The following is a 12,814-nucleotide window of genomic DNA, read 5'->3' on the forward strand; positions in this document are numbered from 1 at the left end:
ACAGCCAACATTAACACTGATTAATGTAAATTGTTGAACCTTTTGTGACTAGGGCAGAGTCTGTGAGGTGTGTGTACTGTATTTGATGTATGTCTGTGTGTGTATGTCTGTGTGTTTCTGTGCCATTAGTGCAGTGTGCTTCAGTGAGTGTGAGTGTTTGGGTGTGTTGACTGAGATGGCTGTGCTTTGTGTCTGGCCTGTATCTGAGCTGAGCCTCCCTACCCACACTGTGTGCCCTGTGCTGTCCTGTACCCACAGCTGGCTCAGTACCCCATGCTGAGGGAGGAGATGGAGAAGATTGTCACCCAGCATATCCGAGACCGCGAGAGCCGCACCAAGGACCAGGTGACACACACACACACACACACACACACACACACACACACACACACACACACACACACACACACACACACACACACACACACACACACACACACACACACACACACACACACACACACACACACACACACACACACACACACACACACACACACACACACACACTATATTCCCAATCCACAGTCTCATGTTTAATAACTCCATATACTGTGTACATGTCCCTCCATCCAGGTGATGCTGCTGATTGACATTGAGCTGGCCTACATGAACACCAACCATGAGGACTTCATTGGCTTTGCCAAGTGAGTGTCACCCTCTTGACCTCTGTTCTGATACAGTGGATTAGAACAAACACCCCAGTATAGACACAGTACAGTCTGGGGACCCTGACCTACAGGCTCTTACTAATGAATCCTTTGTTTAGGCATGTGTACCTATGTAGCCCATGATTGTGATGTTTTCATCCCCTGTAGTGCCCAGCAGAGGAGCAGCCAGGTGGCCCAGAAGAAGCAAACTGGCAGTAAGGTACTATAGGCACATGACGGCACCTACAGCACATAGTCTTCCATTACATTCATTAAGACTTGCCTCATGGGCTGTTCACAAAACATTGTAATAATGTTCCTAGATGCAAGGTCTACATCGAGCTGTTCCCAAGACAGATTATAGTTCCAACTGAGTACAGTTTTGAGTGTTTGAACTATTTCTCCACTTGTTATCTTCTTCTGTTCTTTAGCCTGGTTGTTCTTTAGCCTGGTTGTTCATTAGCCTGGTTGTTCATTAGCCTGTTTGTTCATTAGCCTGGTTGTTCATTAGCCTGGTTGTTCTTTAGCCTGGTTGTTCATTAGCCTGGTTGTTATTTAACCTGGTTGTTATTTAGGTTGGTTGTTCATTAGTCTGTGTGTTCATTAGCCTGGTTGTTCATTAGCCTGGTTGTTCTTTAGCCTGTTTGTTCATTAGCCAGGTTGTTCTTTAGCCTGGTTGTTCTTTAGCCTGTTTGCTATTTAGCCTGGTTGTTATTTAGGTTGGTTGTTCATTAGCCTGTTTGTTCATTAGCCTGGTTGTTCTTTAGCCTGGTTGTTATTTAGGTTGGTTGTTCATTAGCCTGTTTGTTCTTTAGCCTGTTTGTTCATTAGCCTGGTTGTTCTTTAGCCTGGTTGTTATTTAGCCTGGTTATTATTTAGGTTGGTTGTTCATTAGCCTGGTTGTTCATTAGCCTGGTTGTAATTTGGCCTGGTTGTTATTTAGGTTGGTTGTTCATTAGCCTGGTTGTTCATTAGCCTGGTTGTTCTTTAGCATGGTTGTTCTTTAGCCTGGTTGTTTTTTAGTCTGTTTGTTCATTAGCCTGGTTGTGCATTAGCCTGGTTGTGCATTAGCCTGGTTGTTCATTAGCCTGGTTGTGCATTAGCCTGGTTGTTCTTTAGCCTGGTTGTTCTTTAGCCTGGTTGTTCATTGGCCTGGTTGTTATTTAGCCTGGTTGTTCATTGGCCTGGTTGTTATTTAGCCTTGTTGTTCTTTAGCCTGGTTGTTCATTGGCCTGGTTGTTATTTAGCCTGGTTGTTCATTGGCCTGGTTGTTATTTAGCCTGCTTGTTCTTTAGCCTGGTTGTTCATTGGCCTTGTTGTTATTTAGCCTGGTTATTCATTGGCCTGGTTGTTATTTAGCCTGCTTGTTCTTTAGCCTGGTTGTTCATTGGCCTTGTTGTTATTTAGCCTGCTTGTTCTTTAGCCTGGTTGTTCATTGGCCTTGTTGTTCTTTAGCCTGGTTGTTCTTTAGCCTGGTTGTTCTTTAGTAGTGCTGTGTTTTAACTGTCTAGTGTTTCCACTCTATTTCTGTTCTGCTCTGTTTCTTCTGAGTGATTTCTCTTTCTCTTGTGTGTGTTTTTCTTCACCTCTCCTGCTACAACTATTCTACTTTAGCAGGATGAGATTATGGTGAGTAGTGTGTATGTGCGTGTGTGTTAGCATGTGTGAGTGTGTGTTAGTGTGCGTGCTTGTGAATGTGTGTTTGTTTGTGAGTGTGTTAGTATGTGTGCCTAACAGTGTGTGTGTGTGTGTGTGTGTGTGTGTGTGTGTGTGTGTGTGTGTGTGTGTGTGTGTGTGTGTGTGTGTGTGCGTGCGTGCGTGCGTGCGTGCGTGCGTGAGTGTGTGTGTGTGTTAGAATATGTTGGTTTCCTTGTGTGTGTGTGTTGTTAGAATGTGTGTGTGGAGAGAGCCTCTCATAACTGTAGATGGGTAGGTAGCTAGGGAGCTCTCTGGGCATTTGCTTCTTTCCTCAGTTGCCTCCCTCCTCCAGGCAGTGCTCCCATCCAACACAACAGAAACATGCTCAGCTAGCACTGCTCATCTCCTATTAGAAACCAGCATGAGTAAAAAAAATAGCATGAACCATTATTTTACAATACACCCCCAGACATAGACAGAACACAGAGGGGTTAAGACCAGATTCCTTAATGCACCATGTATTTTTATGTGCAGACTTTTCTCTCTCTCATAGAAACAGCACCATTTGGAGACGTTATATTTCACAGCTGTGAACTCACAATCGAGCCTCATTTTCCTTGGCTGAGTGATTGCTCGACGCCCCCCCAGCCTTAGCTTGACACCAGATAAAGAAGGCAGCCATGTGTTTTCCAATGACAACAGCTTGCAGAGAGATGGAGGCTCTAGCTTTAGAGGGGGGAGCTGCCTTCTGGTTTCTCTATTTAAGACCAGTTATGCAAGGCCCACATCTCTCTCACACTCTTTATCTTCTCTACCCTACCCTATTCTACCCTACCATACCCTACCCTACCCTACCCTACCCTACCCTACCCTACTCTAACTCTATTTTACCCTACCCTACTCTACTCTACTCCACCCTACTCTACTCTACCCTACTCTACACTACTCTACTCTACTCCACCCTACTCTACCCTACCCTACTCTACTCTACCCTACTCTACCCTCATCTACTCTAGCCCGCTCTACTCTACTGTACTCTACTCTACCCTACCATACCCTCCTCTACTCTACTCTACTCTACCCTACCATACCCTACTCTACTCTATTTTACCCTACCCTACCCTCCTCTACTCTACTCTACTCTACTCTACTCTACTCTACCCTACCCTACCATACCCTACTCTACTCTATTTTACCCTACCCTCTTCTCCTCTCCTCTACTCTCCTCTACTCTACTCTACTCTACTCTACTCTACCCTCCTCTGCTCCACCCTACCCTACTCTACTCTACCCTACTCTACTCTACCCTACTCTACCCTCCTCTGCTCTACCCTACCCTACTCTACTCTACTCTACCCTACCCTACTCTATTATACCCTACTCTACCCTACTCTACTCTACTCTACCCTACTCTACTCTACCCTACTCTACTCTACTCTACCCTACCCTACTCTATTTTACCCTACTCTACTCTACCCTACTCTACTCTACTCTACCCTACTCTACTCTACTCTACTCTACCCTACCCTACTCTACTCTAACCTCCTCTACCCTACCCTACTCTACTCTACACTACCCTACTCTACTCTACTCCACCCTACTCTACCCTACCCTACTCTACTCTACCCTACTCTACCCTCCTCTGCTCCACCCTACCCTACTCCACCCTACTCTACTCTACTCTACCCTACTCTACTCTACCCTACTCTACCTTCCTCTGCTCTACCCTACTCTATTTTACCCTACTCTACCCCACTCTACTCTACCCTCATCTACTCTAGCCCGCTCTACTCTACTCTACCCTACCCTACCCTACTCTACTCCACCCTACTCTACCCTACCCTACCCTACTCTACTCTATTTTACCCTACCCTCCTCTACTCTACTCTACTCTACTCTACTCTACTCTACTCTACTCTACTCTACTCTACTCTACTCTACTCCACCCTACTCTACTCTACTCTACCCTACCCTACCCTACTCTACGCTACGCTACCCTCCTCTACTCTACTCTACTCTACCCTCCTCTGCTCTACCCTACCCTACTCTACGCTACGCTACCCTCCTCTACTCTACTCTACTCTACCATACCCTACCCTACCCTACCCTACTCTACTCTATTTTACCCTACCCTACTCTACTCTACTCTACCCTACTCTACCCTCCTCTGCTCTACCCTACTCTACTCTACCCTACTCTACCCTCCTCTGCTCTACCCTACTCTACCTTACTATACTCTACCCTACTCTACCCTCCTCTGCTCCACCCTACTCTACTCTACTCTACTCTACTCTACTCTACTCTACTCTACTCTACTCTACCCTAACCTACCCTACTGTACTCTATTTTACCCTACTCTACCCTACTCTATTATACCCCACTCTACTCTACCCTACTCTACTCTACTCTACCCTCCTCTGCTCTACTCTACTCTACTCTACTCTACTCTACCCTACCCTACTCTACTCTATTTTACCCTACTCAACCCTACCTACTCTACTCTACTCTACTCTACCCTACTCTACCCTCCTTAGCTCTACTCTACCCTCCTCTGCTATACTCTACCCTACTCTACCCTACTCTACTCTACTCTACCCTACCCTACTCTACTCTATTTTACCCTACTCTACCCTACCCTCCTCTACTCTACTATACCTTACTCTACTCTACCCTACCCTACCCTACTCTACTCTACCCTACCCTCTCTCTCTCTCTCATCATCTCTCTCTCTCTCTCTCTCTCTCATCATCTCTCATCATCTCTCTCTCTCTCTCTCTCTCTCTCTCTCTCTCTCTCTCTCTCTCTCATCATCTCTCTCTCTCTGTCATTGTCTCTCTCTCTCTCTCTCTCTCTCTCTCTCTCTCTCTCTCTCTCTCTCTCATCATCTCTCTCTCTCTGTCATTGTCTCTCTCTCTGTGTTGATAGATCCTAACCATCTAGTGAAGGAGGGGGAACGTCTCTCATTGCAGAACAGATAGGTACATCACCTCTAGAGGCACACCCTGTCAGTTGCCATAGTGACTGGCGGGGGAGGGGGGGAGGGGGGGTCAAATGGCATAGGGTTTCCTGTTTAGCCGGCTGCATTTAGTTCTGCTCTACTCCAGCTGCTTTGACTAACAGCCTCCCCTGGTATCTTTCATTGACCTTTCTTTCTACCCACCTAGGGCATTCAAACCACCCAAAATGATGCAATATAAAGGCTAACAATGCCTTGGTGAAAGGGCCAACTAAGCAGTTGGTTGTGCTGTCCAACAGAAAAGTTTGAAAAAACAGATAAAGTGGAGGTTTTGACATGACACATTATGACTAGGCATCTGTCAGTTACTAACCAACTGATAATTCCCCCCCCCCCCCCCCCCCCCCCCCCCCCCCACCACACAACACAATGACGCATTCCGTGGGCAACCCCGACAGAAATATGCATCAGCATATGTGCTGCATGAGTTTTGGTTTGAAAGCGGCCCTACAGCCCCATATGGCTCTTTGTCCCTGCCTGCCTTCCCTCGCTGTACCCCACTCTAGCCAGCCAGTGTGCCAATGTGCAAATATGCCAGTGTGCTGCCTGCCCCTGTGCATTACGAATGGCCTATGCTCTGTGCTCCGTACGTGGCATAGCTGTGTAATGTTCTCTCCACATCCCCATTCAGCCGGAGAGAGGAGCAGTTAATGATCGGTTTAAGGTAAATACAGAGGCACAATATGCATTATATGTTTATGTTATGGGAGAGACACTGATATAATCACAATGATAGTTGTGTTTGATGCTAGTAGATAGGCCAATTGAGCCAGTCCCATTTGTCCTGTGTTGTGTCCCCTGCAGTGACTCACATTGTCCACTAGGGACAGTAGTGAGAGGATACCACACATGCCATACATACACAGACTTACTAACACAATGTCATGATGGAGGAAGTGCTGTTGTGAGGGGATTCAGAAGGCTAGCTTTGTGTTTGCCTGCCTTTCTGAATCTGTTTTTCTTTCTCCGTCCCTCCCTCCCTCCCTCCATCAGGTGATCAGGAAGGGCTGGCTGACCATCAACAACATTGGCATCATGAAGGGAGGAGCAAAGGAGTACTGGTTCGTCCTGACTGCTGAGTCCCTGTCCTGGTACAAGGACGATGAGGTGAGGCTATGGTTGTACCTACACACTGGGTTTAAAAGCAAAGATTTCATACTTGAGAGATTTTATGCAGGTACCTCATTTGCTTATTTACCAATTCTGTCACAATTTTCAGAAGGACCTCACATATACAGGTTTCTCATAAAATGACTTAATAAATACATTTTCATTGGCTGTATTGTGTTGGATGAAGTGACAACTGAAGACAACTACACTGCTGGTCTTTACTGCTCTCATTCAGCTATTGGCGCCTGCACTTGACACGTCACCCAACAGCGATGTGTCTCGTTTTAACGCCAACTCTTTCACCTGTGACTCTGGGTTGTTGTTTCCAAAACCAGGACTGATTTCTGTTGGATACTTTACGGATGTTTTGCTGCCAAGGAGATTCAACAAGTATTTTTCATCGTTTCCTAACGGTGAATTGTGCTGGTGGAGTTTGGTAGTTGTGTTTAAATGACATGTCTTGATAATAGAACCTGAGAAGGTTTGAACCAGGTCAGATTGGTCAACGACAATCCCAGAATCCGTTGTAGCTTTATTAAGAGCTAGCCACAGCCGCTCCGCTGACTGACTGACTGACATCATTGTGTGTGTGTGTGTGTGTGTGTGTGTGTGTGTGTGTGTGTGTGTGTGTGTGTGTGTGTGTGTGTGTGTGTGTGTGTGTGTGTGTGTGTGTGTGTGTGTGTGTGCTTATATGATAATTAGGGTAACACTTTATTTGGATAGTCCATCTGTAGACGCTCTATAAACTATATGTCACATTTCAACTAACTATCTACTAACCCTAACCTTAACCCTTACCCTTACCCTAACCCTAACCCTAACCTTAACCTTAACCCTTACCTTAACCCTTAATCTAAACCTAACCCTAACAGTAACCTTGCAAGCATTTGCTTGTCAGCAGGTAGTTTTGTTGATAGTATGACCATCTGTAAAGCATCTGCAGATGGAAAATCTGGACTATCCCATTAAATTGTGACCATCATTTTTTATATATATCAGAGAGTCTGTTCTTTAACACACTGAAGGTAATGAGATGGGTGAAGGGACGTTTGTGTGTGTGTGTGGAGGGGGGAGGGGGAGGGCAATTAGAGGAAGTAGAGAGGTTGGGGGTATTGTAGGGCTAGGTGTAGTAGGAGAGGAGTCTGTTCAAAGTGAGACAGGGCCCCCCAGCATGTCAGACACCAAAGCTGGCACCCACATGTGCATACCAGAGCCCTGCTCTGAGTGTGTGTTCCCAATTACACACACATGTACACACACAATACACTGTTAGGGCTGGCCTGCATGTTCCCCTTCAAGACTTAGGCCAGGGCTGCTTCTCATAAACATATTCTATTTCAAAGGGCGCTAGAGAGGATGGGGGAAAGGGGGAAGAGAAAGGGGAGGGAATTGGCTACAAAGTAGAAGAGGGAGGGGAGGAGTGTCTCTGGTTAGCTGGTTAGGGCCACAGTAACAAGGACCATGTGGGATGGAGAGAGAGAGCGAGGGATGCTGTGGTCTTCCTTTCATCTCTTGCTGAACAAAAGTCTCTGTCTACTCCCTCCCTCTTTTCTCCCATCCCCAGAGCCCTGCCGCAAATAACTAAACCACATAGAGGGCAGGAACCCCCCTTTGCCTTTACCTTCCGTTCCCCCGTCCCGTCGGCGTTGCCCCACGTGTATTTATTTGAAAATAGCAGTCTCTCAGAACACGGGGACTCAAAACTAATATAGCCCCGCTGCTCCAGCTCAGAGGAGAGACTAATGTGGTTTAATGAGCAGGGAACAGAAACATTTCCATGCCTTTGTCCAAGCAAAGTGGACATGCTTTAATTTGTATACACTCAGTCACACACTAAAGCACACTCTGGGGCGTACACACAATCAGGGCCCACACTGGCTAATGGACACACACACTCAAACCTAGTATATGTAATGTACACTATTTAGCAGAGTTGAATAGCCTTTGTCCGTTCATTCATACACATGACCATCCCCACTGACACACGTAGAGAGCTTTACAACATTTCTCCCATTTCAAATTTTACTAGCTAGCTTCTCATCATTGTGAACCCCTGCCCTGTTCTGGCAGCACAGGACACAATGCCTACTGCTGAAGCAGGACCATAGCCGTGACCATATCCTCCCATCATTTTATAAGATACCACAGCACGCACACACACACACACACACACACACACACACACACACACACACACACACACACACACACACACACACACACACACACACACACACACACACACACACACACACACACACACACACACACACACACACACACACACACACACACACACCTCACCTCCACATCCAGACACTAATAATAACCTTCAACTACCCCAGTTTTGGCACAGGGTAGGGTCTAGGGGGTTAGGGGATCTGGTTTGTATTACCAGACATGCCAGGGCTTTGAATCACGCAGCCCTGGAGCCCAGAACTCCCCAAAGCCTCTCAAACCAGAGAAGAAGTGAATGAAGAGAAACCCTCAAAAGCATGAGTAAACACCAAGCCCATGACTCTCACTGGCCCCCACTGTCTGTACAGCAATTATATACACTACCGTTCAAAAGTTTGGGGTCACTTAGAAGGCCAGTATCCCGGAGTGGCCTCTTCACTGTTGACGTTGAGACTGATGTTTTGCGAGTGCTATTTAATTAAACTGCCAATTGAGGACTGACAAGTGAGGCGTCTGTTTCTCAAACTAGACACTCTAATGTACTTGTCCTCTTACTCAGTTGTGCACCAGGGCCTCCCACTCCTCTTTCTATTCTGGTTAGAGACAGTTTGCGCTGTTCTGTGAAGGGAGTAGTACACAGTTTTATACCAGATCTTCAGTTTCTTGACAATTTCTCACATGGAATAGCCTTCATTTCTCAGAACAAGAATAGACTGACAAGTTTCAGAAGCAAGTTCTTTGTTTCTGGCCATTTTGAGCCTGTAAACCAACCCACAAATGCTGATGCTCCAGATACTCAACTAGTCTAAAGAAGTTTTATTGCTTCTTTAATCAGCACAACAGTTTTCAGCTGTGCTAACATAATTGCAAAATGGTTTTCTAATGATCAATTAGCATTTTAAAATGATAAACTTGGATTAGCTAACACAACGTGCCACTGGAACACAGGAGTGATGGTTGCTGATGATGGGCCTCTTTACGCCTATGTAGATATTAAAAATCAGTAGTTTCCAACTACTATAGTAATTTACAACATTAACCTTAACAATGTCTACACTGTATTTCTGATCAATTTGATGTTACTTTAATGGAAAAAATTTAAAAGGACATTTTTAAGTGTCCCCAAACTTTTGAACGGTAGTGTACAAACACGTTGCTAACATGCACACACACACACACACACACACACACACACACACACACACACACACACACACACACACACACACACACACACACACACACACACACACACACACACACACACACACACACACACACACACACACACACACACACACACACAAAACATAATGTGAGCTTTCAAGGATGCTATAATCGTCATCGAGCTGCTGTGAGACCCTCCACACTGGATGTCACTGCAGAACCCTGTGTGTGTGCGTGTGTGTGTGGGGGGGTCTCCTTGCAGCTCGGTCCTGCTATAAAGCTACCGTAAAAGAGTCTCAACTGGAGGTCTGAGCTGTAAATAACCTGGGGGGAAATAGGAGGCGCTCGCTCTCAACAGCACTCACCAAAACGTGTGTTTTTGTGCACATCTCTCTGCTTACGGCTATGTGCCGTTTGTGTGTGTGTATGTGTGGTGTGTGTATGTACGCCTGTGTGTCTGTATGTGTGGTGTGTGTATGTACGCCTGTGTGTGTGCGTTTGCAGATGTGTATATGGTGTGCGTATGTGTGCATATTTCCATGAATGTGTGTGCGTATTTGTGGTTTGTATGTGTTTGTGCATCCATGAATTTCTGTGTATGTTCATGAATGTGTGTGTGTGTGTGTGTGTGTGTGTGTGTGTGTGTGTGTGTGTGTGTGTGTGTGTGTGTTGTGTGTGTGTGTGTGTGTGTGTGTGTGTGTGTGTGTGTGTGTTGTGTGTGTGTGTGTGTGTCTGTGTGTGTGTGTGTGTGTGTGTGTCTCAGGCACTGCATCTCATAAAAAGCAGTTGCGCTCTACAGCAGACTGTTAAGTGGAAACATGTTGCTGTGTGGTTTTCATTCCTCTGGTTGAATCTAAGAGTCGGGATATCGTGTGAATGAGTCAACTCTCTCTGTACGTATGTGTGTGTGTGTGTGTGAGAGAGAGTGAAAGACATAAGTAATCCCCCTTCTCTTTTAGGTCAGTCTAGCCAAGAACAAAATGGTCACATGACATCATACAGTATGTAATGTTGCCAGTTACAGTGTATATACTTTTACAGGAGACATAAGCCTATCGTAGGAAAAGCAAACAAAAGCATAGACATAATTTAGATATTTTCCTTCTTCATGTCAGTGACTCTAGATGTTGTCTTTTTGCCTGTCTTCTGCACATTGGTCGGCTTGGGGTTAGAACCACCACTTCTTTATGTAGCTCAGGCAGTGACTTAATTGTAAGCTTCAGTTTAGTGTAGAGCAACAGGAATGCTTTGGGTTAACACTCTATGGTCATTCCTATTCCTGTGTACTGTGTCTTAGTCATCCTCCTGTGGTTGGAATAGTTTGGTTCTTCATACAAATATAACCACTCCAGCAGAAGCCATCTTGAATATATCTATGTTCATTACCAATACCAGTGATTCCCATTCAACCATAGACAATACATCTATAAAATGGACAGTCTTATTCAATGTTAAAATCTGTTGTTTTAATTCTTGCTCATGACAATATTTACAAAACCTGACTTGGTTAGGAGTAGAGAAGTATCTCTATGGCAGACGTCTTAACCAAGTAAAGACACCAAGTAAGCCCAGAATGTTCTTCAAAAAACTTTATTTCAACTTCTCAGGACATACAGTTAGTCATCAACTCAAATGCATCACCAATAGCTAGAACCGGAATTAAACATAATGTCCATATGAATCTTTGACTGTTTTACGAGTAAAAAGCTACATGATCAGTCTTCACTCTTATATCGGGTGCATTTCTTTAGATTTTTTACAAACATTTGCCCATCAATGGAGGAACTCAACAGAACACACAGAACAGTATTAAGACAGGCATTTAGTTGGGCATGGCCTGCTTCTGTGGTTGAGCCTGATATTTACGACTGTGCCAGGCTTTCCTAGAGTGGTGCCATGGTCTTTCTGGCTGCTTTTGCCCACTGGTTAGCTGTCTCTCAGTGTCCTGATTCTCGCGCTTCCCCACCCAGCCTAACCAATGTGCAGACTACTGTACAACCACTAGTTCCTGAACAGGTAGTCTGAACACTGGGCAGGCGGGGCGGGCTGCCGGTCCACGAGGGAGGGGGGTAAAGGAGCTATATATATATATAAACACTCACACATACTGCACTGAACACACACACACTGCACAGACGTGCACACACACACACATGTACACACTGAACACATGTACATATACTCACATAAATCTGCACTGTATCCGAAATAGTTATTTGACCGAATCTGTGGGCTCAGGAGAGAAGAGGGATTTCTGCCCATTGGAGAGAGGAGTGGTCTTGCCTGGAGGAGAGAGAGAAATAGAGTAAAAGGCTGAGGTTATGGAGTGATGGGTTGTGATTGGCAGCCTGAGCATTCATGCCTGTGTTCTGCAGAGAGAGATGGAGAGAATGAGGTAGGGAGAGAGAGAGAAGTAGGGATAGAGATACAGAGAGTGAGAGAGAGGCAGAGAAACAAAGGCAGAGGGAGCGAGCAAGGGAGAGAGAGAGGCAGAGAGAGAGAGGCAGCGAGAGAGGCAGAGAGAGAGGGGCAGAGAGAGCACGAGAGAGAGAGGCAGAGAGAGAGGGGCAGAGAGAGAGAGGCAGAGAGAGCAAGAGAGAGAGGCAGAGAGAGGGGGCAGAGAAAGCAAGAGAGAGAGAGACATTCCAAGCCATGAGTCACAGAGGAGAGGATTTTTAATTGTGCGGTGTGTCAATAGTCTCTAAAATTTGTTTTTTAAATGTTTACACACACACACACACACACACACACACACACACACACACACACACACACACACACACACACACACACACACACACACACACACACACACACACACACTCACACACACACACACACACACACACACACACACACACACACACACACACACACACACACACACACACACACACACACACACACACACACACACACACACACACACACACACACACACACACACAGACAGACAGTGTCTTAGCTGACCAGATTGGAGGTTGTATGCCCTCATTAATCTAAAGCGTTGAGGTAAAATTGACATTTACAATCTGTCTTTTCCACTACACATAAG

At 45.6% G+C, this 12,814-nt stretch overlaps 1 protein-coding gene across 17 annotated transcripts in view; it reads left to right on the top strand.

Annotated features, from left to right (window-relative positions):
* LOC129818457 (dynamin-1) overlaps positions 1-12,814 on the top strand; it is a 92,256-nt gene that overhangs the window by 40,863 nt on the left and 38,579 nt on the right. For 10 of the 17 annotated variants that reach the window (XM_055874341.1, XM_055874350.1, XM_055874358.1 and 7 more), the window contains exons 11-16: positions 259-345; positions 577-647; positions 819-870; positions 2,265-2,279; positions 5,936-5,968; positions 6,298-6,411. In XM_055874341.1, coding sequence (XP_055730316.1) covers positions 259-345; positions 577-647; positions 819-870; positions 2,265-2,279; positions 5,936-5,968; positions 6,298-6,411 — 372 coding nt within the window. The remainder of the gene's footprint in view (positions 1-258; positions 346-576; positions 648-818; positions 871-2,264; positions 2,280-5,935; positions 5,969-6,297; positions 6,412-12,814) is intronic. The other 7 variants (XM_055874357.1, XM_055874354.1, XM_055874356.1 and 4 more) reach the window with 3 other exon arrangements.

Source organism: Salvelinus fontinalis, chromosome 21, assembly GCF_029448725.1.
Source record: "Salvelinus fontinalis isolate EN_2023a chromosome 21, ASM2944872v1, whole genome shotgun sequence".
In the NCBI taxonomy this organism is placed as follows: Eukaryota; Metazoa; Chordata; class Actinopteri; order Salmoniformes; family Salmonidae; genus Salvelinus; species Salvelinus fontinalis.